At 41.0% G+C, this 24,614-nt stretch overlaps 1 protein-coding gene across 1 annotated transcript in view; it reads left to right on the top strand.

The window, feature by feature from the left end:
- Positions 1-542: 542 nt before the first annotated feature.
- Positions 543-24,614, top strand: part of ppp2r5b (protein phosphatase 2, regulatory subunit B', beta) — a 45,417-nt gene continuing 21,345 nt past the window's right edge. The window contains exons 1-2 of the mRNA XM_078275963.1: positions 543-3,031; positions 23,819-24,015. Of these exons, the coding sequence (XP_078132089.1) occupies positions 2,839-3,031; positions 23,819-24,015 (390 nt within the window). The 5' untranslated portion in view covers positions 543-2,838. The remainder of the gene's footprint in view (positions 3,032-23,818; positions 24,016-24,614) is intronic.

The raw sequence follows: 24,614 nt of genomic DNA, 5'->3' as shown, positions 1-24,614 counted from the left end.
GGCACTGACACCTTTACTGCGTGGCTTCTTGTTTTTGAATAGAATATGTTATGCATGTAATATCCAGGTGTGTTAGTTCACCACTTCAGGAAGTTGAATGATCAGGGTGTTCTGATGTAAATTTAGCAGGACTGTGGAGAAAATGAAAACCATATCAATCTCTGGTCGTGCCCAGGGTTGAAATAACTCTGGCTATATATGCATGAAACAATATTTTGTACATCTGGGGAGAATACCAGGAGAAATAGTGGGCAAAGTGAGTAATAGTTAGTATCTGTATTCAAACATAAAGATAACTGCTATGAAATTATTTTATAAGGGGAGGCTGCAGAAATATGCGCACAGACCTTAAAATAGAGAGACATTTGGGCAAATGAATGCAGATTCAATATATGGAAAATGTAACAAATGGCCTCCTTGATCTTTCTCCGCTGATGTCGACTGGCTCTTGTCAGATGACTTTGACCCCTTCTTGGTCAATACTGAGGGCATCATTTGTTCAGGGTTCAGTGTAATGTATTATCTCTCCAAACAATACACATACGGTACGTATGTGTATTGTTTGGAGAGATAATTAAGAGATCCTGCAACAAATAATTCGCTGTCATTACTTGACCCTTCAGATATAGGCCCACTGTTTTGTTGAGTGAATGCAATCTTTTGAGTTCTAAGAGATCAGCACTTTGATACATCTTGCTGTCTTTCGGTGCTGAAACGCTGACCTCTGGCATTTTAAGATGAAAAAAGATTGCACTGGAGTTCTGAGTGTGAGACTTTCCTCGTCCTTTTTTTGATGTCTACCTGCAAGCCAGCGGCTCACTTCAAAAGACATGTGTTTTCCTTCAGTTCTTAAGAAATCTTTTGATGTAAGTAAGCCTCACACTGCAGGCCTAGGTTTACCAACCTGTCTGGGGATAGGCTACTATAACCTTACAGTGCTTACTTACTGTTGTTTGCTTTTTTTAAATTCACTGTTGATGGGAAATAAGTTTACAACTTCAGTTGTTTTCCTACAAATAGCATGAACAGGTGTCAATGGGCAGATCATATCTATAATTCAGGCTTAAAGAAAACCTTTTGATGTAATATTTCCTTTTTATTAGGCCCATGTAATCCTGGATTGCCAACTGGGCAATATAGGCAACTGCCAGTGACCCCCAGGGGCCCTGAAAAGCCCCAGGTTCACTCTACAACTGGTAGGCTAGGTTTATTAATTCCATTTGAAATACGGGAGTTACTAAAGCAAAAATATCATCTGGCATAATAACAGCCTTCATGAGTCTTATTTACCTGATCTTGGGGCCCTGTCTTGAAAGGGTCCTGTATTAAAAATACCTTTTTTTTTACCTTTTGCAACACTGTAGGAACAGGATATGTCGTGCATAGCAAGTTATTTTTGATCTATTTGCTAATTTTTGCCCCAGTAATCCAGCCATGAGTCAATTTCTATAAACCATTTTACACTTTTCATTTTCTCTTTTTTATTTTGAAAGCCAGTGTGCCTAATTTCCGGTGCATTCCTGACTCACCGCGTGCTTCTTGACGCAGCTCGCTGAGGCGCTGTAGGACGACCGGATAACGGGAACCGAGAAGGGGGACAGGAGCAAAACGCGTCAGTCTGACAGACATAGACGGGGTGCTATTGTATAACACAGGCCTTCAGTCTTTTCACTCCAGATTTCCACTTTCCAGGAGGAGCAGCTGCTTTCTGTTATTTACGTGTTTTCTTTTTTTTTTCTCTAACCGCGGAGGTAGAGACGGAGCGCCGCAGCGGGGCTCAGGGTTGCATCGGCCGCTGGCGGAGGACCTGCACATGTCGGCGCGGTGAGGGAGCGTTTGTTTCCCCGCCCTGATACGGTTGGAGGACGGCAGGAGGAGCAGGAGGCTTTGTGGAGGAGTGCACACCGCGACGAGAACAACATTAACCACTTCTGAGAGAAAAAAAATCAAGCAGGTGCGGCCGTTTGAACTGTCGAAAGAGGATCCGATAAAAACGAGCGAGAAGGACAACAGTGATGCGGCAGCCGAGGTGGGCCCAGATTGATGATTTTATGATATCATCCACCGCCAGGACCGATCACTGATTTTATTGATAAGGATCATCATCGAGGAGAAAAAGCTATAAACTGACCTGGGGTCCGTTTGTTTGTTTGTTTTTGAGCTGGATATGAGCAGAACAGGAGGTGCCTGATTACAGTGATCTTTGTAAGGATCTTTATAATTAATTCAAGAAATACATATCCAAATTTAGGCCGATGACAGTCTGTGTGTGACGCCAATACAGCAGCAGAGAGGCGTGTTTGTGTGTGTGTGTGTGTGTGTGTGTGTGTATGTGTGTGTGTGTGTGTGTGTGTGTGTGTGTGAGAGAGAGAGAGAGAGAGAGAGAGAGAGAGAGGAGACTCAACTGTCTGAGCATCATCTGGTAGCTGCACAGGCTACTCCTCCACGGGGATGATACACAAGCGATTTAGCATCTGTGCGTGAAATACAGAAGAATCAGGGATGCTGCTGATGCTGTTGCTGCCATTTCCAGTCCGGCTCTGATAGAGACAGCGAGGCGCACAGCACGGGACTGGACATCCACAAGATATCTCTCCTCACCTCTCTTCCGCCTCTGCACCTTCTCTCCCCTGTATCTCCCCCCCCTCTCCTCCTCCCTCCCTCCCTCCTTCCTCCTCCTCCACCCCGGAGCGTCTATTCATTCTGATCAATTGGTAATCCACCTGTGATTCAAGAAAACACAAACTCTTCCATCCTTACCTCCATTCTCTCCTCCAGTCACATACATACACGTAAAGGCACGCGCGCACGCGCCCACCACCGCCATCTACAGCCATCATGGAGACGACCAAGCTGCCTCCGACCAGCCCGTCCTCGCCGACCACCAGCTTCTCGGTGCCGTCCGCGGAGAAGGTGGATGGCTTCCCGCGGAGGTCGATGCGCAGAGCCCGGCAGAGGAGGTCCCACAGCTCGTCCCAGTTCCGCTACCAGAGCTCCCAGGTGGAGCTCACCCCACTGCCCCTGCTCAAAGGTGAGACGATGCTTCAGCAGCCATGGGTCAATGTATTCTAGCGCTAGGCCTACCATAGGGGATGAAGGGCCCAACAAGGCCACCATAAACACACTGTGTTCACTTTATGTAAATCTTCTTCATTCTTCACACCTCCAACTGAATGCCATCTTCTCACTATAAGACACCCTAGATCGGTTCTGTGCAGAGGGGCTATTGATGCATTTACTATTGATACAGTACATGTCCACTGATACATGTTGTCCTCTCTGTGCTCGTCCTTTCTAACTGACAGAGGGGATAGCAATGGCTTTAAATGATGATGAAGTTTTAGGGATGCAACTAACAATTATCTTCATTAATAATTAATTATTTGTCAATTAAATTACAGAAAAGAGTGAAAAATGTCCATCCCAGTTTCCCAAAGTCCACAACAACGTCTTCAGATGTCTTGTTTTGTCCGACCAACAGCCAAATCCCAAATAAATAAAAACAAAGAAAAGCTGTAAATCCTTGGCGCTGGAGAAGCTCATATCAGTGATTTCTTGTTTGAAAAAGGTTTCCAAAGGTTAATTGATTTTCACAAAAGTTTCATATCAATTTTTTCGTCTTATCGATTCATTCAATAATTTCAGGTCTATTCTGCCCCTTCTTATATTTAGATTATACTGGGATTGAATTGCTGCTGAAGCAGATGAAAATCATAAAAAATGATATTGGAGGAGGGATACCAGATAAGTAAGAAATGGTTAATATTTCGTCCAATCGTCCTCATTTTTTAGTAACGAACATCAACTCGATTACAATTTTTGCATTTTCGTCTACTTGATTGTTGAAGAAAATACGCTTTAAACTGTGGCTCAGGATGCGTTTGACTAAGCGTTCATGTATGCAGAGTCACTGAGCTTGATGTGTACCACTTACACGCTCATTAAAATGCAATATCATCAAACATCAGCTTGTCTCCATGATTAGTTGATGTGGAAATGGGAGAAGCATTTCCTCATTAAGAGGCCTTTCCCCTTGACAGACCACTGGTGCATTAATCTAGATATATTAGATAAACCTCAAACAAAAAAACATAGAATACAAAACGTACTTGTACAAATTGTGGCTATGTGAAGATCTTGACATGCAGAATGGTATGACATCCCTGCACTATTTTGCAGGTCTGTTGTTGCCATAGGTCTAATCCCAGAGCTGCTGTTACTACACAGAGACCACTTTGATCTTTGTGAGCTTCCTGTTCTCAGAATTCATTTTCAAAAATACTGTCATGCTGCCTACATTTCCTATTGACCCACCTGCTCAACCCGCAGGCATGTCTGGGTGGGGTTTGGTGTGATACCGACCAAAAAAGTAGCATGTTGTAACCGGTAATTAGATTTAGGGCAATTCATTAAGAAAAAAATGCCAAACATTTTCTGGTTTCAGCTTCTCAAATGTGAGGATTTGCTGGTTGTCTCTGTTTAATAGTTGTAAATTGAATATCTTATCTCTTTCTGGATGGTTATTTGACAAAAGAAAGATGTTAAAATGTCACCATGGACTCTCTGGGTTAAGCATGACAGAAGATTCCATAATGAAAAAAATCATTAGCAGCACCCCTACGGTAAACATCAGCATGTGGAGTGGGCAAAAAAGAACGGAAAAGGTACTCATTGCTGATAAAAGTACCTAAAGATGGAGAAAGATGGTCCATTCAAGTTTATATTTTTAAGCCACACTATTTCATTTCTGAATGGATTAAATTACAGCTTCTTCCTTGGTTTTTGATCCATAAGAAATAAAACACCCTTATTCAATATACCTAGATGTTATGCTGCAGTTATTGGTCTGGTATGACCAGTGTTTTCTCGTGGCTAATGGTAGCTCATGTTAGCAAACTTAAGCTCGATGTTGTTGTGTAACTGAGTCAGTTCACTAACATTCAAGCTCTTCTATTCACGTGCTACTGTTACGCTATGTTTTAGCATTTACCACAGTCGCTTTAACCCATAAAAGATATTTTCTTGCTAGACTTTGTGTTTAGACAGTGAGTACATGTCAAAGATGTCCAAATCAATAGTTTTGTACATTTTCTTTTGGTCCACACAGAAAACAAGACATATCCCTTCACGTTTCATCCCCTTTTCTATATTTACTTTCTTAAGCGCTGGTCTATCTCTATCTATTTATCTACGCTTCTTCCTCACCTTTTGTATCTTCTGTCTCTTACTTTGTAACCTGTGTGTGCCGTATATATTGTAAGTCTTAATATATGCCTCTGACCCCTTTTTATAAGGGTACTTCCACTTTCATGTAGCCTGCAATCGCTTGCCATTAAACCACAATGAAGAAAAGACCTTCCTGCTCTTAGAGATGGTGCGAGGTGTGTGCATCTGTGTGTATGTGTTTTTGCACCTCATTTCACCAGCTTCGACTTCTCAGGCATGATGATGGAGGGTTTTCGTTGCATCTTTACAGCACCGGTTTGGTTCAGACCTCTCTATGCATACGTGCTGTTGCCTTCATAGACAGAGGTCCCAGTTATCACATGGCTGCTGCACCGCTGCGGCACTGTTCCTGGATCCCCAGGAGGAAGTGATAGTAAGATCTTGCAGCACCGGCACAGGAGCAAAGCCTGGTGGTAGTGGAAGTCTGTCACGGCCAGAATGTAGGCCAAGTGTAGACAGACTTGTGGGTGTTTGGCCCTCCAGGGAGTCACATTCCCATTGTTAATTTGCACTACACCTCCTGTTAGCAACGGCACATCTCTTTCACTTTAAGCCCTGAGCAAAGCTTCATTCTTGCTCACAGAAAGAAACATAAAAGGCATATAACTATGAAGAAGAAGTAACAGGAAAAGCTGGTAAGCAGCATTGAAGGTAAACACCCTGAAAGCTTCTAGTGATGAACGTCCGTTACCTTCTTATGAGTCATTTTTGTTGTTTGATGCTGTATTATAGACAACTAGCCAAAAGAACAGTACACAGCTACAATGGTTTGACAGCAAGGAATGTTTGAAATGACCAACAGTGAACATCAAGTTCAAGATCTCAGTTTCAGAAAGAGCAGAAGCCTCAATATTTTTGGACTGATTTCAACAGTCAAAACGGGAATACATCCATTTTATACTGATTCCTAGTCTCATTCGATCAGAATGCAATGCAGTCTGTCATCAGTAGTGTGTGAAACATATTGCCCCCTTTTTAAAACTTAAAAAGTTTTGAACCTGAAAAACTTACTACAGAAAATATAGGGAGTTATGTATGCGTTATGGTATTGTAAAGATTTCAGTATCTAGCTGTTGCCAGATGTACAAGACACTTGTTTCACCATCGATAGTAGCCTCAATTGATCAGAATGTAATGCAGACACAGCTTGCATCTTTTCAGATCAGTCATCAGTAGTGTGTGAAATACAGCCTTCCAAAATAACTGCTTTCTAATTGGAACAACAAGACAAAGCAAAGGAGATGTTTTTGTAGTGCGAGTACATGAGGCAGGTTTATAGAAGTTTGGAGGAACAAAAACAAAGTATGTTCATTGGTCAATTCCTCTGCTAAATGCAGCTGGATCACTGAACGGACCAATTAAAGAACAGTGGGGATGGTCAAGGCAGCTAAATAATCCACAGACGGAGGTTGAAGCATACAGGGTCACTGTAATCCCTTTTACTGAACATTGTTTTCATGTTTGGCCACAGGCCTGCAGCAAATGCACAGGCTTTTCAACTCCGTCTGTACACTGTGTTCTTGGACCATTGCTGGGCTTTAAAGTGGTTCCACTCTACTGCAGTGGACAGACAGTTTATGTCAATACCAATGAATATACTTGTTTCAAACACGGAATTTAGGGTGAGTTGTTCCTTCAAGGTCTATTTCATAAAAGCACAGCACCCTTCTGGTAAAAACCAACCCTGCCTAATCTTTCGGTAGGCATTTGTGTTCTCAAGAGATTGATTATTTCCTTACCGCTATTAGCAGTCGCTCCATTTCAAGTGGTTTCTCTTCTTTCTTTTTTTTTTAAACTGTCTAAATGTTCTAAATGTCTAAATGGAGCTTTAATGTAAGTACTGCTGAAGACTTTCAGACAGGGCCCCAAATGAGATGATGATTAAGTCACACGGAGACACCAGGTCTCCAAAAATTTCTCTGGGACCTAGGCAAATTAAAATATTTAATATCTGCTGTCACACAGTTACCGAACCACCACCAGATGAGTAGCAAACATGTTTTCAGACACAGTGAAAGCATTCCTTTCCTCTCTTATCTAAAGTACTTGAGGATTCTGTCTAGTAAAGAAGGGGGAACCCCTGGGGCCTTATTTCGTAAAAGATATGTATTGTAGTGAACGGGGAGAGACAAATACTTTTTTGATGCAGTTTGAATTGAGCCATATTATGTTTGCCAATTTAAAAGATACTTTTGCAAGTCAAGAAAGTCTCAGTTTGTTGTAGCTTCAGTGAACTTCGTATCTCACCTTGCTCGCTAGCTAGCTAGCTTAGCTATGTCCCACAACACATGTAACTTTATCTTACCTGATGTGTTTGATACAGCATCTTTTGATCTGCCGGGAAGCGAAAAAAAACGAGTAAGACCCGTTGCTCCTGTAAGTAACGTTACATCTGGGTCCGAAACACACAGCTGGCGTCATAGCTTCAGCTAGACATCACTTATGTGATTTTGGGGTGAGTATTCTTTCTAATTACATATTTTGTCAGTCTCAACTTATGACAAACTGAGTCTTCCTTGACCTGCAAAATTATCTTTTAAATTGACCAACATCATATGTGTATTTCATGGCTCAATTCAAATGGGATCAAACAATTATTTGTCTCTCGCCATTCACTAGGGTACATATTTTGTTCCGAAATAAGGTCCCATGGTGGTCCACTGGAAGTGGAGGGACTTTGCCTCTCTATGGCATGAATTTGCCAACCCGATGTAAAATCTATTATGCCTCATAGCTTATCATATAATATGTTGTTTGTTTCAGATTGATCTGAGTTGATTATTGAGTTGGCCCTTGGCTTTCTTCCGATTTCCTCCATGTCTTCAGTTACACTGACGCTCTCAGTGCTCCTCCCCAGCTGCGATGCTTTCCCCTGGGGCTACAGACACAGTCAGGCTTCCCGGTCACGGATGTTGTGCTGTCGCTGGCAAGCTAACCAGACCAAGGTCACATTCCTGCCCAACATCTACTCAGCAGATACACAAACTTATGATTAATATGTATGTCTTGTTAGCACACCAAAGACAATTAGCACAAATGCGGTTCCGGTTGATTTTTTTTTTTAACCAACTGTCTGCCTATCAATAATAGAGGATCCTGTAACCAACAAGGCAGCTCTACATTCCTTGCTTTGGACCTTGAGATATGCTCGGCTTCAAATCCCTCTGTATAATCCCTCTGTATAGTTAATTTGTAGACTTTTTTTCCACCTCTTACTCTGCTGCTCATATCTGTAGCCTATAATGAAAAATACATCTAAATACACGTTATATATGCGCTTCTGCAATCAGAATGTGATATGCTTTGCCAGTCCTTGCATTTTCATATGACTTACAGTAAGTATGAGTCATCCAGGTGAAAATACACTCTACACAGTGTATCTATGGAAAAGTATCCACCTGAGGGCTAAAACATGTCATCAGCAAGGGCAGAAACATCATCACCGCGGACAGAAATATCTAATATATGACAGGTAGAAACATTGTTACCGTAGACATTCAAGCATCATCACTGTGTATAGAAATAGTAAGTAGAAATGCAATCACGCTACTGTAAGTACAAACACATTCACTGCAGGTAGACATATAATCTTTTATGCGTAGAAATGTAATTACTAATAGAAATGTGATCTGGATGGCAAATCCCCATGACCAGGGATGTAGGTTAGGAATAGGGTTGTCATTTGTGGTCGCAGTAGGTCAGTGATTCTATTCTGAGCCCAGTGAGGATAAAATCTTACAGAGGCACCAGTATTCATTTAGGCCTGTGTTTGTGTAAAGCTTGTATGTATGCAGGGAGATCATGGGACACTTTCTGGTCTATCTTGAGATCTTTGGGAACAGTGTTGCTGCCAGCAACTAACTCAGCAGGAGCTTAGAGAGAAAACACACAAAAACAGACTTTCTGCTCATCTCGGCCTGGCGGCACATTCTGCTAGCCTTTGCTGCCGAACAGTTTAACTATGCTCACATTGCATTTTTGACTGCAGTAAATGGCATAGACTTAAGCTGACATGATAGGACACCCAATACATTAGAAAGGTCATGGTATGCCTGATATCAATGGGCCTCATTTTCTGAATTTAAAATGAGGGTATCTGTATTTGGAAGTCACAAGATGATCATACCAAAACTATTTGTGTGAACTGTATGTCACGAGAGGTTCTAGTTTTGTTGTCCTACTTAAAAGAAAAACTTCATTTCGTCAGGCACATCATCTGATCTGGAAAACAGCAGCAGATGAAGCAAAAAAAATAAACATAAAATCAAATACTCCAAATCTTTTACCACAGCTGTTTCTTACAGTCGACTGTGGTGTAGGATTTCTTCTCATCAAAAATTGATACCTAGTTGTTTATTATTATCTCCCACACCAGTGTGAAAGCAGGAGAGCAGCAGGCCTAATTGCTATTTTGAAAATGAATCAACATGCTCAGCTCCAGTCTGCTCATCTGGGTGCTGAATCCTGAAAACAGCTAAACAGAAAAAAAAAACTATTAATATGAAAGCACTTACATCAAGTAATTGATAGATAGATTTTTCTTGCAAACACCCTTCAGTGTACTAACAACAGCTGATTGCAGTTTTAACCATGCAAACAAAATATCCATGTGGCAAAATAGACACGCATGATGGTTTCTGTCCTTAACTGTTTCCATCAGTGGCTGCCAGCAGAAGTGGCTGCTGAGCAGCTTCAAATAACTATGTAAGGCCCTTAAGGATGTTGGGTGAGCTTAGAGATTGTTAAATCTCCCGTACCTGCACGAAATCCATCCTGCTGGTTGGCGTTAGCATTAAAGCATCACTAAAAGCCAGGAAACACCTTGCAGATATAAGACGCGCACTACAGACAATGTAATTGAATCAGGCTCTGTTGCACAGAGTAACAGATGGTGAGTTGAACCAGAGCGGGATAACAGAAATAATTCAATGTTGTTCGGCATTTTAGGTAAAGTAGTAATATGAAGCATCAGTTTATGTGCTCATACCCCCTTTTCAAATCAGAAAGAGAAAGATGCTTTTGATGCTATCATCCAGTGGGCTGGATGCTGTTTAGCAGGTCAAAGTGGGCTTTTGCAAGCCTTCTGTTTCTATGGAGTGATAGGAAATGCATTTAAAATGCTCCCACTGCTGTCTGCGAAAGAACAAAAATACACTGCCGCTTGTGTTTCATAATCTACTCAAAAATGGGCCATTTTCACTGCTAACAATGAAGGGATTAGAAGGAAAACATGCCATCAGACTTGCCCGTTATGAAATCTTAAAGATCTTCTCATGACATATAACAGAATGAGGGAAGAGTATACATTTAAGGATATGCTTAAATGTATACACTATACCAGCCATATTAAAAAAAAAGAAAGAAGTAAAGTAAGCTTTTAAATGTCAAACTTGTGTTTGAAGTGAAAAAAAAACAAGGTTGCACTGATGTCTGATAACTGCACACATTCTTTCCTGAATCGTTATTTAATTAAATAAGACAATTTCTTTGAATTTGAAAAATGATTCCCATTACATTTTCACTTTACATCACAATTTAAAATATATGAAGGCGTGTCGAGCTGACCAAACAAAGCTGTAGCAGCAGAAACTGCCTCACTTAAAACACTGTGTAATATTGTCAAGAGAGAAAACTATTGCAGTATACTGTATATTGCAACAAAGAAATACAGATTCCCTCGGCACTAATCGCCACAAGTAGCTGCAAGCTGACAAAAAGTCCCCCAACTTTCGGGTGTATTGTCCTGCTTAGATGTCATTTATGTTTTTTCTTCGGGCCACAATGTGATAGTGCACTTGTCAAAAATGACATATTGCCTATGCAACATGTAACATAGCCTCACATGAGTTAGGTCACATGTTACCCTGAATGAGAGGATATGTTCACGTGTGTTTTCCTTTGTGTGTGTGTGTGTGTGTGTGTGTGTGTGTGTGTGTGTGTGCTTGTAAGGGAGAGGCCAGCTGGATGGGCCTGGTATTGGGTTACAGAAGGCATGAAGTAGTTTTTGCTCCATGACGGTCTCAGATCAATTATCAGGGAGAGTAGGGGAGAAAGTGATGGGGGTGACGAAAGAAATGGAGTGGATAAGGAAAGAGGAAATGACTGAACATTAAGCTGACAGGTGGAGGAGGAACTGTGGGAGGAGGAGAGACGGTGAAATAAAAAAAAGAATAGAAAGCAGAGGATATTGCAGCGGAGAGGATGTAATGAAACGGCTAGCGATGCAATAACCACAACTACTGCTGTGTCGCTGAAGCAAGAGTTGATTCTTAAAGGAATATGCTGATGCTCGGGCAAATAAATGCTCTGATTGAGAAACCCCAAGTTTTACCTTGATGGGTGTTTACTATCAAATACGCTGTTGGGGTTCTGAGGCAGTGCAAAGTTAAGTCAACAAAGAAAATCAAATACTGGACATGCAGAGGTGACATGTTGTGAATCATTATTGAAGGAAATTATGAAGGAAGATTTGCAATAAATCACAAAAAAAAGAAAAAAGTATTTTCATTGCAGCAGTGTAGAAAGCATGATGTAGACGCTGCAAAGCAAACAAACACATTATTATTTAACGTGACAGTTACAAAGCTGCTGATCAAATGTTGAGGATGTCTCCCGCTGGGTTAACCGTCTCCCATATTTGTTTACTAACTGTCTCCAATTTGTGTGTACATCTCACACAGCAAATATTGCTTTAGGAGGAGAATTTCAATATCCCAAATCCCTGAAAGTCACTCTACGGTCCAGCAGAATTTGAGATAAAAGAGGTCCAGTAGCCAAAAGACACGTAAAAAAAGTCTGCTTTTAATTTATACCAATTGAAATGTATTTATTGATAGTGATTCAGGTTATTATAGGGAGAGTAAGCCACAACATATTACAGACAGCGGAGCATACAGACATAACCCACAGAATGTAACACCCTGCTGGTCTCGGTTCATTATGCTGTGTGTGGTGGAAATGCGTATTATTAGTATCATTGGATTATTTAAAGATGGGCTTAGCGCACCGCTTAATCTTTTGCCATGATTTAGCCCTCTCTCACTGCCTTTGTTAAAGAGTGAATGGGAAGTTTCTGCGTATGCGTCCCTTGAATACAGCATATAAAGACTTTGTCATGTTTTGAAATCCACTGCCAATTAAATGCAATGCTTTTAAGAAAATGTCTCTCAATACAGTGGCTGCCACTTTCATTGTTAATCAGTAATGAGTTTCACTTCAATCATTGATATTTTTCAGAAGGTAATTTTGAATAAAACTCAGTTTGTGAAGCTCCTTTAATAGGGAGGATAAAAAAATTCTCTGGACTGTCATTATAATTGTCTTGTTTTATAATCTTTCCTATTGTGTTTCAGTCTAAAAAATAGATGGAAAATCTAATCACAGAAGTCTGCCAGTAAGCACAAACTTCCATCAACACTGAATCCAAGGACATCATTCTTTTAATTTTAGGTGAAATTGATTTTGACCCTGCAAGCACCCCGTAGGATTCGCAAATCAGTCTCCATCTTCGACAAAATAATCTTTAACAAAAAATAGCTAATGCAGCTCAAGGTCGTTTTTCAGCTTTCAAACACATTCCCCATTTTTCATAAGCAATTTGAAATTAGTTTAGTTCTCCCCATATATGCTATACCAACTTCAATTTGCTGACTGAAGACTGTGAGGTACCGTTGAAAGTTGGTAAGTGAAAAAGCTAGTAAGTGGACATGAGTTTAAGTTACATTAACCGACTGATTTGGCCACTTTGGGGCAGTAGAACAGGCTGTAAATACTACATTAACATGTTATCGTGGTTGTTATAGCTATAACATATTAGCAACGAGTTGCTTTTTTACACATCCAACAGACACACAGCATTAGCATTCATTTGGAGTCGTGTTTCTGTCCACACAGCGAATGTAAGTCACTGTAATATTCACTGTCCTTTTAGCTCTGTTTGTCTCAACAAACTCCTGAGGAAAATATCTGGCTATTTAGCAGCTAAATGCTCCGCTATGTTCACCAGCCAGTCGCTAACTTTGTGTGATAGCCGTTTAGCGCTGGCTAGGAAGCACACACTGAGGTAAAAGTCAGGGCTAATTCCTATAAGTTTGTCCCTAAGAGACTGATTAATTATTCTTTGTGGATGTACATTTATTTTAAAAGATGATTTATCTGCACAGCCATACTTTATGAAGAACAGGAAAGAGAAGAATTAAAGGCTTTAAGCACTTTGGATTAGCACAAGACAGCTTACTGTATAATAACTTGGCTGCTAAAGGCTCTACTGTGTAAACCAGCAACTTGCTAACTTTGTCTGTCTGCTGTTTGGTGCTGGGCAGGTAGCGTATACAGTTTTTAGCTTTTTTACTGAAAAACAGAGTCCCGCAGCTGGAAACAAGTTTGCTGAGAACACTGAGATCAAAACAGTGTTAGCTGTAAAACCAAAATAATGAGATGAAAGACGCCAAAGTTGAGGTGATGATTGTGTGATTTTAGGTGAGATTGAGTTTTTGACTCTGAAAACACTCCATAGGATTTGGAGACCAGTCTCTATTTTTATTTTATTTTAGTAAGTGTAGTGGACATTCTAGATCTAGATAAAAGTAAAAATGTAATGAATTGTTCCCTGGCCTAAGACCAATCTGTCCACCAAATGTCATGACAATCTGTTCATATAGAGTGAGAGGAATAAAACATAACATCCTCAGCAGAGACACAACACATACATGTCAAAAAATGTGCTCATTCTTTTCCTATGAGTATCAGCAGGTCTGGCTTGATTACCATAAACAGACTGTGCATACAACTCTATTTACATGTTATATTCTAATACCCAGCCTGTCTCATTACCTATTCTCAGTACCATCACCAAGTGACGGCTTCCAAGTATTTCCTGCTCTAATTTAAAGAAGTGGGATGGTTTGTCCTGTTCGTTCTCGGAAGGTAAATTGCTGTTTACTCTTCAGTCTTCTTGAACATCTGAGGAGGGGCGACGGGAGGGGGATGTGGTCAATCACACGTGATAACATCACAACTCCTTATTTTCCCTTTCTAATCAGACTGTTTATAAACTGGATGATGCGTTGTACATGTTTCCTAGACACTTTGTGATATAGTGGATGTGTTATAAGGAGGATTAGATTACTTAAAGATGGACTTAAAGCGTCACTTAAACCCCTTAAGGTGATATATATACCAACCTGACTTCTGCATGGTGTCTCACCTCTGATAGCTGCTGTAGCTCCCTTCTACTATTTATACCTGTGTCTTTCTCTTGCTTTCTTTCTTTATCTACTTCTATCCCCTTCTATCTCTCCCCCTCCCTCCCCATCCTCTCTTCCTCTCTGCGTCACTGTATCTGTGCATTGTGTGTGTGTGTGTGTGTGTGTGTGTGTGTGTGTGTGTGTGTGTGTGTACTTAATGACTGAGGTGCAGAGGCGGCTTGGATGGTGGCTAAAACAACCAATTGAAAAAAACTGTCTGTCTCTCACACACACACACACACACACACACACACACACAATAACTGTTATTTAAAGACTAGAGTTCGTTTGAGAGAGAGAAAAAAACCTTGGAGAGATTGGAGGTTAAAGATGGAGGGAGTGAAGAGAGCGAGAGAAGGGAGGCACCCTAGTGATTGAAAGATGAAAGAGAAGCAGGAGGAGGACGAAGGGGATGATGTAATCTTTTAACCCTATACAGCTCCCCTCTCCTCCCTCCTGTTTTCCTCCCCAGATTCTGCCTCCTCTCCCCTCTGTCTCTCTCCAGCAGGACTATTTTTAGATTTGTGCAGCTGTGTATGTGTTTTTTTATGCTGTTGCAGGGTGCTTGGCACCGCTCATACTTATGTTACTGCTCCTTTCACCAAACCCACCCACCCCTCTCCCTCCTCTCGCGCTCACCATCTTTTCTACATCACATCCCGTCTTTTCCCCCTCTCTGTGTTTTGGGTCGTCTTTTTTTCATCAGCCTCTTCCTCCTCTGTGTATTTAAAGGATTAAAGGATACGTCTGGAGATATGCCTTCATTTCCTTACTGTCAACAGATTTTGTGAAAAGGACAAAAATATACGATCCTACGAAGAAATATCGCTGAGTCTTTTTACTCGATTTCATTTTTGGTCCAAAAATGATTAAAACACATCAGTGAGCCACACTGTTGTATTGGGTGACATGTTCAGTCATTACAATGAACATGGCGACTGTAGTTTATTTTGAATAAATCCCACACACTCTGTCCTGCTGCTGCCAATACCAAATGTGTATTAATCCGCCACCGAAAATAGTCCCCAACAAATGCATTATTTACTCCTGTTTAAGTATTGTTTCCTAAAAACTACAGTGCCCAGCTGTTTTGGGGAATTAATTACACTTTAAAAAAGCAACGTTATATTTGTGACCAGTTTTTAAGGATTCTTCAGGCGTCTTAACCAATGGGCATGGGGCGGAGTGGGTCTGAGTAAGGATAATTCATCTGAGATAGTTCATCTTGTTCAATAAAGCTTAATATGATGACCTGGGGAAATGGGAATGTGGCTGAAATAAGGGACAGAGAGGTAGAATGGGCACAACTGAGGCAGACGATGTGACCAGTGGAGACCATTTCTCATTAGACTCCACCATAATGTCTGGCAATTTAATGTTTCCTTATTTAATGGCCGATAATATCACACAACAGTCAGTATCTGCAAAATTTAAAGTGACCCAGTAGCTTTTTAGACTGCATATTTGAGTTCTCTCTGTCTGTCTCCCCTTGGACTTGGAGTCCTTTGTCGTATTTATTTTTGGCCTTGTCGTAGAACTGTATGTCTCAATTGGACATAAATTGAAGACTCTGTATTTCTGTTTATTCTGTTAAAACTCTCTTCATTTTTCTTGTAATTGCTTTTTTACCACCTACACCCCAAGCCATCCGTGGAGAGGGAATCTCTCATTGAGTTGCCTCTCCAGAGGTTTCGCACATTATTTTCCTCATGGCCCAAAGATTTTTTTTTTTACTCTTCTTAGACAGCTACAGGGCTGGTTTAGGAACCGTTGTTGAGACATTGTATGTGCATGATACTTGGCTTTACAAATAAGCATAACTAGACGAGCAGGATGGACTTTTGCTGTCAGCTAAGAGCTCTTTTATGTGTTTGGTCTTCAGTGAGCGAAACACACTTTGGTACACTTTTCAATGCGCCTCACTAGAATTAACACCTGAACAACAAATTGCAAAATTAATATTTTTCAATGTTATTTCAACTTCTATAAATGGTTTCCACTTTAAAACTAAATATGAAGTCTACTATACTAAGCTGTGAACACGACATTGACATATGATCACCTTCTGAAGTTGAAAGAACTGCAGAGTCTGGTGATAATTACAGTGGTGTGAAAAAGTGTTTGCCCCCTTCCTCATTTCCTGTTCCTTTGCATGTTTGTCACACTTAAGTGTTTCGAACATCAAACCAATTTAAACAATAGTCAAGGACAACACAAGTAAACACAAAATGCAATTTGTAAATGAAGGTGTTAATTATTAAAGGTGAAAAAAAATCCAAACCATCATGGCCCTGTGTGAAAAAGTGATTGCCCCCCTAAACCTAATAACTGGTTGGGCCACCCTTAGCAGCAACAACTGCAACCAAGCGTTTGCGATAACGTGCAATGAGGCTTTTACAGCGTCCTGGAGGAATTTTGGCCCACTCATATTTGCAGAATTGTCCTAATTCAGTTACAGTAGAGGGTTTTCGAGCATGAACGGCCTTTTTAAAGGTCATACCACAACATCTCAATAGGATTCAGGTCAGGACTTTGGCTAGGCCACTCCAAAGTCTTCATTTAGTTTTTTCTTCAGCCATTCGGTGGTGTACTTGCTGGTGTGTTTAGGATCATTGTCCTGCTGCAGAACCCAAGTTCGTTTCAGCTTGAGTACACGAACAGATGGTCGGACATTCTCCTTCAGGATCTCTTGGTAGACAGCAGAATTCATAGTTCCTTTTATCACGGCAAGTCTTCCAGGTCCTGAAGCAGCAAAACAGCCCCAGACCATCACACTACCACCACCATATTTTACAGTTGGTATAATGTTCTTTTTATGAAATGCAGTGTTCCTTCTACGCCAGATATACTTGGACACATACCTTCCAAAGAGTTCCACTTTTGTCTCATCGGTCCACAGAATGTTGTCCTAAAAGTCTTGGGGATCATCAAGATGTGTTCTGGAGAAATTGAGACAAGCTTTGATGTTCTTTTTGCTCAGCAGTGGTTTTCTCCTTGGAACTCTGCCATGCAGGCCATTTTTGCCCAGTCTTTTCCTGATGGTGGAGGCATGAACGCTGACCTTAACTGAGGCAAGTGAGGCCTGCAGTTCTTTGGGCGTTGTTGTGGGGTCTTTTGTGACCTCTTGGATGAGTCGTCGCTGCGCTCTTGGGGGTAATTTTGGGCGGCCGGCCACTCCTGGGAAGGTTCACCACTGTTCCATGTCTTCGCCATTTGTGGATAATGGCTCTCACTGTGGTTCGCTGGATTCCCAAAGCTTTGGAAATGGCTTTATAACCCTTTCCAGACTGATAGATCTCAATTACTTTCTTTCTCAATTATTCCTGAATTTCTTTGGGTCTCGGCCTGATGTGTAGCTTTTAAGGATCTTCTGGTGGACCTTACTGTGTCAAGCAGCTCCTATTTAAGTGATGCCTTGATTGTGAACAGGTGTGGCAATAATCAGGCCTGGGTGTGGCTAGAGAAATTGAACTCAGGTGTGGACAACCACAGTTATAGTATGTTTTAACAAGGGGGGCAATCACTTTTTCACACAGGGCCATGATGGTTTGGATTTTTTTTCTCCTTTAATAATAAACACCTTCATTTACAAATTGCATTTTGTGTTTACTTGTGTTGTCCTTGACTTTTGTTTAAATTGGTTTGATGTTCGAAACACTTAAGTGTGACAAACATGCAAAGGAACAGGAAATGAGGAAGGGGGCAAACACTTTTTCACACCACTGTACCTGTGTGTTTGTCACTACAGTATAGCCCCTTTCACACATGCAGTCTTTCCCTGAAATGTGCAGGGACATTTCCTGGATGGGGTCATGTGTGAATGGGAACAGGGATTGATATGAAGGGAAATCTGTCCCACCAATTGCCCACCACCTCACGACCTAGTAACATTCCAGGGAATTTGTTGGTATGGCTGTGATGTGATTGCAAGCAGGAACATTGCAGGGATAAGCACAGTTTTCTGTCCCTTCCCACATCATTGCCATGGCAAGTGTGAAAAGGTGCAAGGCAGAAATGTTCCTGAATGTGGCTGTATTTGCGAATAGTTAAAATCCCTTGCGGTGCCTGGAAGGTTATCCCAGTAATTTACCAGGAACTATGTGTAAAAGAGGCTTATGAGTGACCTATTTCACATTCATACATACACATACATTCCATATAACTAAGGGGACTCAAGGCCAAATGCCCTATCTCGTAACGTTAACAAAAGTAAAAAATGATATGTGTATCTGCCCCGTGATTCGGATCTGCTCCAAAATGTAATAGGTTCTTCCTTGGCCCATGTTACATCCTTTCATAAAATTTCATGAAAATTGGGCCAGTAAGTTTTTCCATAATTCTGCTGACAGACAAACAAACAAACAAACAAACAAACAAACAAACAAACAAACAAACAAACCAAACCAAACCAAACCCAAAACATGACCTTCTTGGCTTTAAAAAGAAAAAAAAGTAGAGCTGTACTATAAGTTCGTCAGATAATGACTAAAGGGATGTAAAAAAGCTGAAAACTGGTAAATGTATCATTCTTTTGTGAATGTGCATTTTGAAAAGATCCTTTATCTGCACAGTCACATGAATAGAAGCGCAGAGAATTAAGAGAAGAGTAGTACAAAGCTTGAAGCACTTTGTATTAGCACCATGGACTGTAGAAAATATGCACGTCACTCAAAGTGGAACGCCCTATGCAGAACTTTATACCTGAATATAATTTAAACTGGTGAGTTACAGTTGTTCTAAACTAAGCTATAGAGACCAAAACCCATTTTGTTGTACCAGGCTGTAAACATGTTTAATTCTGCTGTAAAGTTGGGTATTTTTAACACGGGGGTCTATGGGGATCAACTCCCTTTTGGAGCCAGCCTCAAGTGGCCAATCGATGATCTGCAGTTTTTGGCACTGCTGCATTGGCTTCATTTTTGGCATATATACAATAATAGCACAGCCATTAGGTGGTTTCTCCACTGCCTCAACACCACTCACCAACTCACTAAGTTTGTGTTTTCGGAAATGTTTCTTCCAAATGTAAGCATTTTCTACCTGTTCAGGCATGATAATAGACAGTGGGGTAATACGGGTGGACAATTTAGCAAACACCGACAACCAAGAAAATCCCATTTGCCTAAAATATGTACTGTGGCTCTGTCTGTGCCCGTCATCTCCTGACACTTTTCCTCGCTTTCATTTTCTTTTTCTTTGCTCTCTCCCACACTTGCTCTCATGTGACCCACCAAATCTCTTCATTCCCTTCATCTTCCCTCTCTTTTTCTCACCTCTTATTTCACTCTCTACATACATGCTTTTTTTCCCCTTCGTCTTTTCACCTCGCTCTGTTCTCTCTTTTTTTTTCTCAGTCCCAGCACGGCACATCTTTATACAATTACTCTCCATAAAAAATTGATTAGATTTCACCTTCACAGTCTGTCTACAGAGGGAGAACAGGAGGGAGGGAGGGAGGGAGGGAGGGATTGGACATCAAAAAAGGGTGTCCATGAGAAATCAGGAGAGAAGGATGAAGAGAAAGAGAGGTTAGTAAGTGGCAAATTAGGAAGGGAAAGGGAAATAGAGAGGTAGATAAAGGAAAGGATGGTAGAGTGAGCGAGGTAGAAGAGGGATAGGATCCGAGGATGGAGCTATCTCAAACCAGCCAAGAACCACATAATACCGAGGTGGTCGCCTTGCAGATTTAGACTTCATTCTGGAAGCAAAGTCAGAAGAAAGAGTTCACCCAACTTTTCACACTTGTTTTTCATGACAAATAGTCCGAAAACTGTGTGAACTCGTCTGTCATGTTTGTCCAGTCACTAAGAAATGGCTGCAATTCAAGAACAAATTGGCCGCTCAGTACAGCTCAATGGGCAGTCTCTTAGATGTCACCACTAGATGTAAATTGGGCAAAAAAAGGAATGTTAAAGAAAAGTAGCAGAAAAAGTGCATTCAGGTCACGTCTTAAATGTTGAATGGACAAAAAACAAGAAGCAGGACAGTCCCGGTATTCTGAGCCTTTATACACACAAACAACACACTATCGTCTGCATATAACAAGGAAAAGTTCAGAGAAAAGTGCTTGCATCAAGGACAATCTTGTTGTAGTCTGGTAAATTTAAACTAAATTTAACCCCTAATACATAAAGTAGCAAGTCAGATCAAATAGGATAATATTCTTGCATTTATGTTGTGTAGGTGTTTCCATATCACCAAATTGGGACTTTATCAAACAGTAAGTTAGTAATCGTGTTATGTATTAGATAGGGCTGCACAATATATCGTTTTTTTAATCGTCAGCGCAATATCAACTGCCGCAATATACACATCGCGAAAGGCTGCAACATATCGGGATAGACACTCTTATGTTTGGTGAAAGAAAATATCAGTAGAAAATTGCACTTCGTTCTTTTTTTGTGGTGCTTTTATATTCAATTCAATGTTCAGTTTGTTCAATACAAGAATGTTGGAAATGATTTCCTTTCATTTGTTTTAAATTCAATACGCAATTTTTGTATTTAAGCAGAATACTGAAAGCAGCAGAAATACAGAACTAAGTAGGCCCACACTTTAGTATCAGTTTATTTATCGCAAGTAATATTGTTATCGCAATATTCAACAACGTTATCGCATATTTTCGTCATACTGTGCAGCCCTAGTATTAGACTAAAAATAAATGCTGTACAAATCCGGATACTCTGTCTCATCGCCATCTAAACTATGGAAGGCAGAGTTGGGTGTAATTGATATAGACTAAAAGTCCGTTTTTTTAATGATCTCAAAAGAGCGTGTGTCTTGTGCCTCGACACATCGAGCAAAGGAAAGCCCTCGTCTATTGTTGTACGAGGGAGCAGATGGTCATGGTGTGTCCACAAGAGGTGAGGAGGTCTGGGGCTGGAAGAGCTCCAGGCAGCCCCTCTTTACCCCTCTTGTTTGTCCCACCTGGGGGTTAAGAAGGGTTAAATCTAATCTGCTCCTGCTGTGAGTGAGTGTGTGTGTGTGTGTGTGTGTGTGTGTGAGACTCTTGGATCATCCTCTTTCTAATTGCACAGTTAGTCTAGACTGCTTACCAGCCATTTTTAAAGCCGCATTGTTTTCCTCTGACAGAGGGAGATTTGTTCAAGACTGTAAGTACACCTTACCTAAGTAGTTTAGTAGTAGCAGTTTACTCAGCACACCTGTATGATTAAATGCAATCAAGTAAAGTTTTGTAATGTGTTTTGTTGACACTGTGTCATTTTTGGGTGTAGATAGTGATGCTCTTGTATTGGATTGCATACAATGTTGCAGGTGTATCTAATCAAGTCATCTTTACGGCAGAGCGCTTCTTTGTCCTTATACTTTTAAATCATTTGAAAAAAAGTAGAATTGCAGCCTGTGCAACATGTAGCAGTCAGACTATTTTCATTATGATTAGGATCCATATTTAGAATGGATGTGTATTTCTACATAATTTATCTCAATGTAAATCAACGTATTATTATTCAGACCAAATCTCACACACTTATATAGGAATCTAAACATTGGATATTTCACTGCTATATTTAGCTATTGAGTCATCAATCATCTGGTTACTCAGAAAAAAAGAACCAAGCATTCCCATTTGGCTGCTGTCAAAGCCTGTAATTCTCTACTTTGCTGTTGTCTTTATTTTATTGAAACTTTTTTTGCGTGATGCAGTCTGAGCTGTTTCACACCCCCTCAGGCCCGTGGAATCAATTTGAAACTCACTGCATGTGTTCAGTAATCCACGGGTATCAGCCACTTCCTCTACATCTGTGAAAAGTGGTGTTATTTTTTTTTGGAGACACAAGGTTTTAACCTGACGGCCGGCTGCAGGTTGCTTCATTGTGACAAACAGGTCTGGTGAATGAATCTGACAGGTAATGGGACTGAAATACAACACAGCCTTCAGGAGGAAGATGTACGCGTGTGTGTGTGTGTGTGTGTGTGTGTGTGTGTGTGTGTGTGTGTGTGTGGAGTAAGAGTGTCACGACCGAAATTAAGTCACAATCATGAATTTCGAATTAAAAAATGGAATCGTCGATACTGCCACGCCCCCATGTCACATCCGGTCGGCTTGTCAAGCGGAAAAAAACACACGTGTTGAAGTCAAGGGGGTAAGCTTCTCCTCAGAACCCGTAGCTTCTATGGCGCCATTTTGATGCTAACAAGCCATCACCTCCCGTTAGCATTCCATTGACTGCCATTCATTTTGACAGCGAATAACTTTACATCTGAAGCGTTTAAAGACTCTATTTGTCCATTGTTTATTTCTAAAGAAACACGACAGTGTATAAGCCAGTCAAAAGATAGCATGGCAACTGCAGATGCTGGAGACCCATCGACAGAACTTGAGCCCCCTCCTCTTTCACTGAAGTGTGTGAAAGTGTGGAAGTATTTTGGATTTCCAATGAGTTATGTTGACAACATTCGCGTTGTTGACAAAAAAAGCCAGTTTGCAAGCTCTGCTATGTGCGTGTACCATATTCTGTGTGTTTACTATTGCACATTAGCCTAGCAGCTAGCGGATATTCCTTCTGCTTATAGCTTTATCCCAACAAAACCACACGGTTGAATTTCAGCCTGCATGCACGTTTTGTAGCCTACACAGAGCAGCTTATATTGGTTATATTAGAGAGAGCAACAAGTTAGCGGACTGCCGAGTCGCCCTCTTTGCTATCGGTCTGCTCAGCTGCTGTGCTGGCTCGATGGTGTTTTAAGCCCCCAACTAAGCCTTCAAGGCAGCGCTGCGACCGTCGTCTTCAACCAGAACCATTGCCTAATCCTAGTGCCGACGTTGGGGGCTTCAAACACCAAACTCCATGTGCTGTGAAGCGTCTGCCCTCAGGATTGTCGGTAAACCTTTTTTTTCTTTTTACTTTATTAACAAATTGTCATGTTTCCAATTGACTGAAGATATGTTATTGTTACATTATGTTATTAATAAATGTTTTAAATTTGACAACGTAATGTGGTACATTGCGAACAAAGGTTAGATATTATATTGCATAAAAGTCTAGTCTAAAAATGGCATAGCAACCTGTGTTTAAAAAAAAAAGTAAGAATTGAATTGACCCGTAACCTTAAAATCCAAAATGTAATCGAATCGAGGATTTGGAGAATCGTCTGCTCTTCTTCCCTCATTACCTTTGAAAGAAGATCTAGCCTGTAGAATACATCTCTGTATACTCCAACATTCCCACTTTGTCAAACCATTCACTACCAAACCCAATACGCCTTTCAGGGACGCCGTCGGATTTGGCTGAGCTGCATCGGCCTTTTTGTGTCCTTTAACCTATTTGTCTAACGTGTCTTTTTCTCTTTCTTTCGTCCTTCCTTCCTGTCTCTCAATCCTCCAGACGCCCCAGTGGCAGAGTTACATGACCTGTTCTGTAAGAAGCTGCAGCAGTGCTGCGTGCTGTTTGATTTCCTGGACTGCGTGGCTGACCTGAAGGGGAAGGAGATCAAACGTGCGGCGCTCAACGAGCTGGTGGAGAGCGTGGCCACTAGCAGAGGTGTCCTCATAGAGCCTCTGTACCCAGAGGCTATAAAGATGGTAGGTAGGGGAGAATGGGGGTGGAAATAATGGAGTAGTGAATGGATAGATGAAAAGAGAGAAATGGAAGACAGATGAGTAAATGCTAAATATCTAAATGCCGAAAAAAAACTAATCAGGTCAATGTGGATGAGCAAATGAAATGTTGAAAGCCAGAAAAGCATTTCCGCAGGTCACCAGAGGCTATGATCAAAAGTGTTGAGGAGAGGAGAACGGAAGGGAAAGAGAGAACATTTGCACAGGGTGCTAAGTAGCAATAGGCCGCACAGATGGAGAGACATAGAGGGATGAAAAGGAAAGATAGAGTGTGGTGGAACATATGTGGACACCGAAACAAAGCACCAGAGGTCCCAGAGGATATAGAGAGGAGGAAAGGAAAAGGAAAGAAGGTAAAGTGAGCAGAGGATATAGCTTATGGTATGGAGTCACTATACCCAGAGGATGTGAAAATGCTGATAGGACAGAGATGGAGGGAAGATGAAAGGGAAGTGGGGAAAGGCTTTAATGTGTGGCCATAAGGTAAAAGAAAGCTTAAATTCTTTAATATAAGTTGCTAATAAGTGCAAAGGTTAGAGCCTGAGTGCAGTGCAACAGAATAC

Source organism: Sander vitreus, chromosome 19 (genome assembly GCF_031162955.1).
Source record: "Sander vitreus isolate 19-12246 chromosome 19, sanVit1, whole genome shotgun sequence".
In the NCBI taxonomy this organism is placed as follows: domain Eukaryota; kingdom Metazoa; phylum Chordata; class Actinopteri; order Perciformes; family Percidae; genus Sander; species Sander vitreus.
Note: the sequence above shows the minus strand (reverse complement) of the source record. Positions and strands in the feature narration are given on the sequence as shown.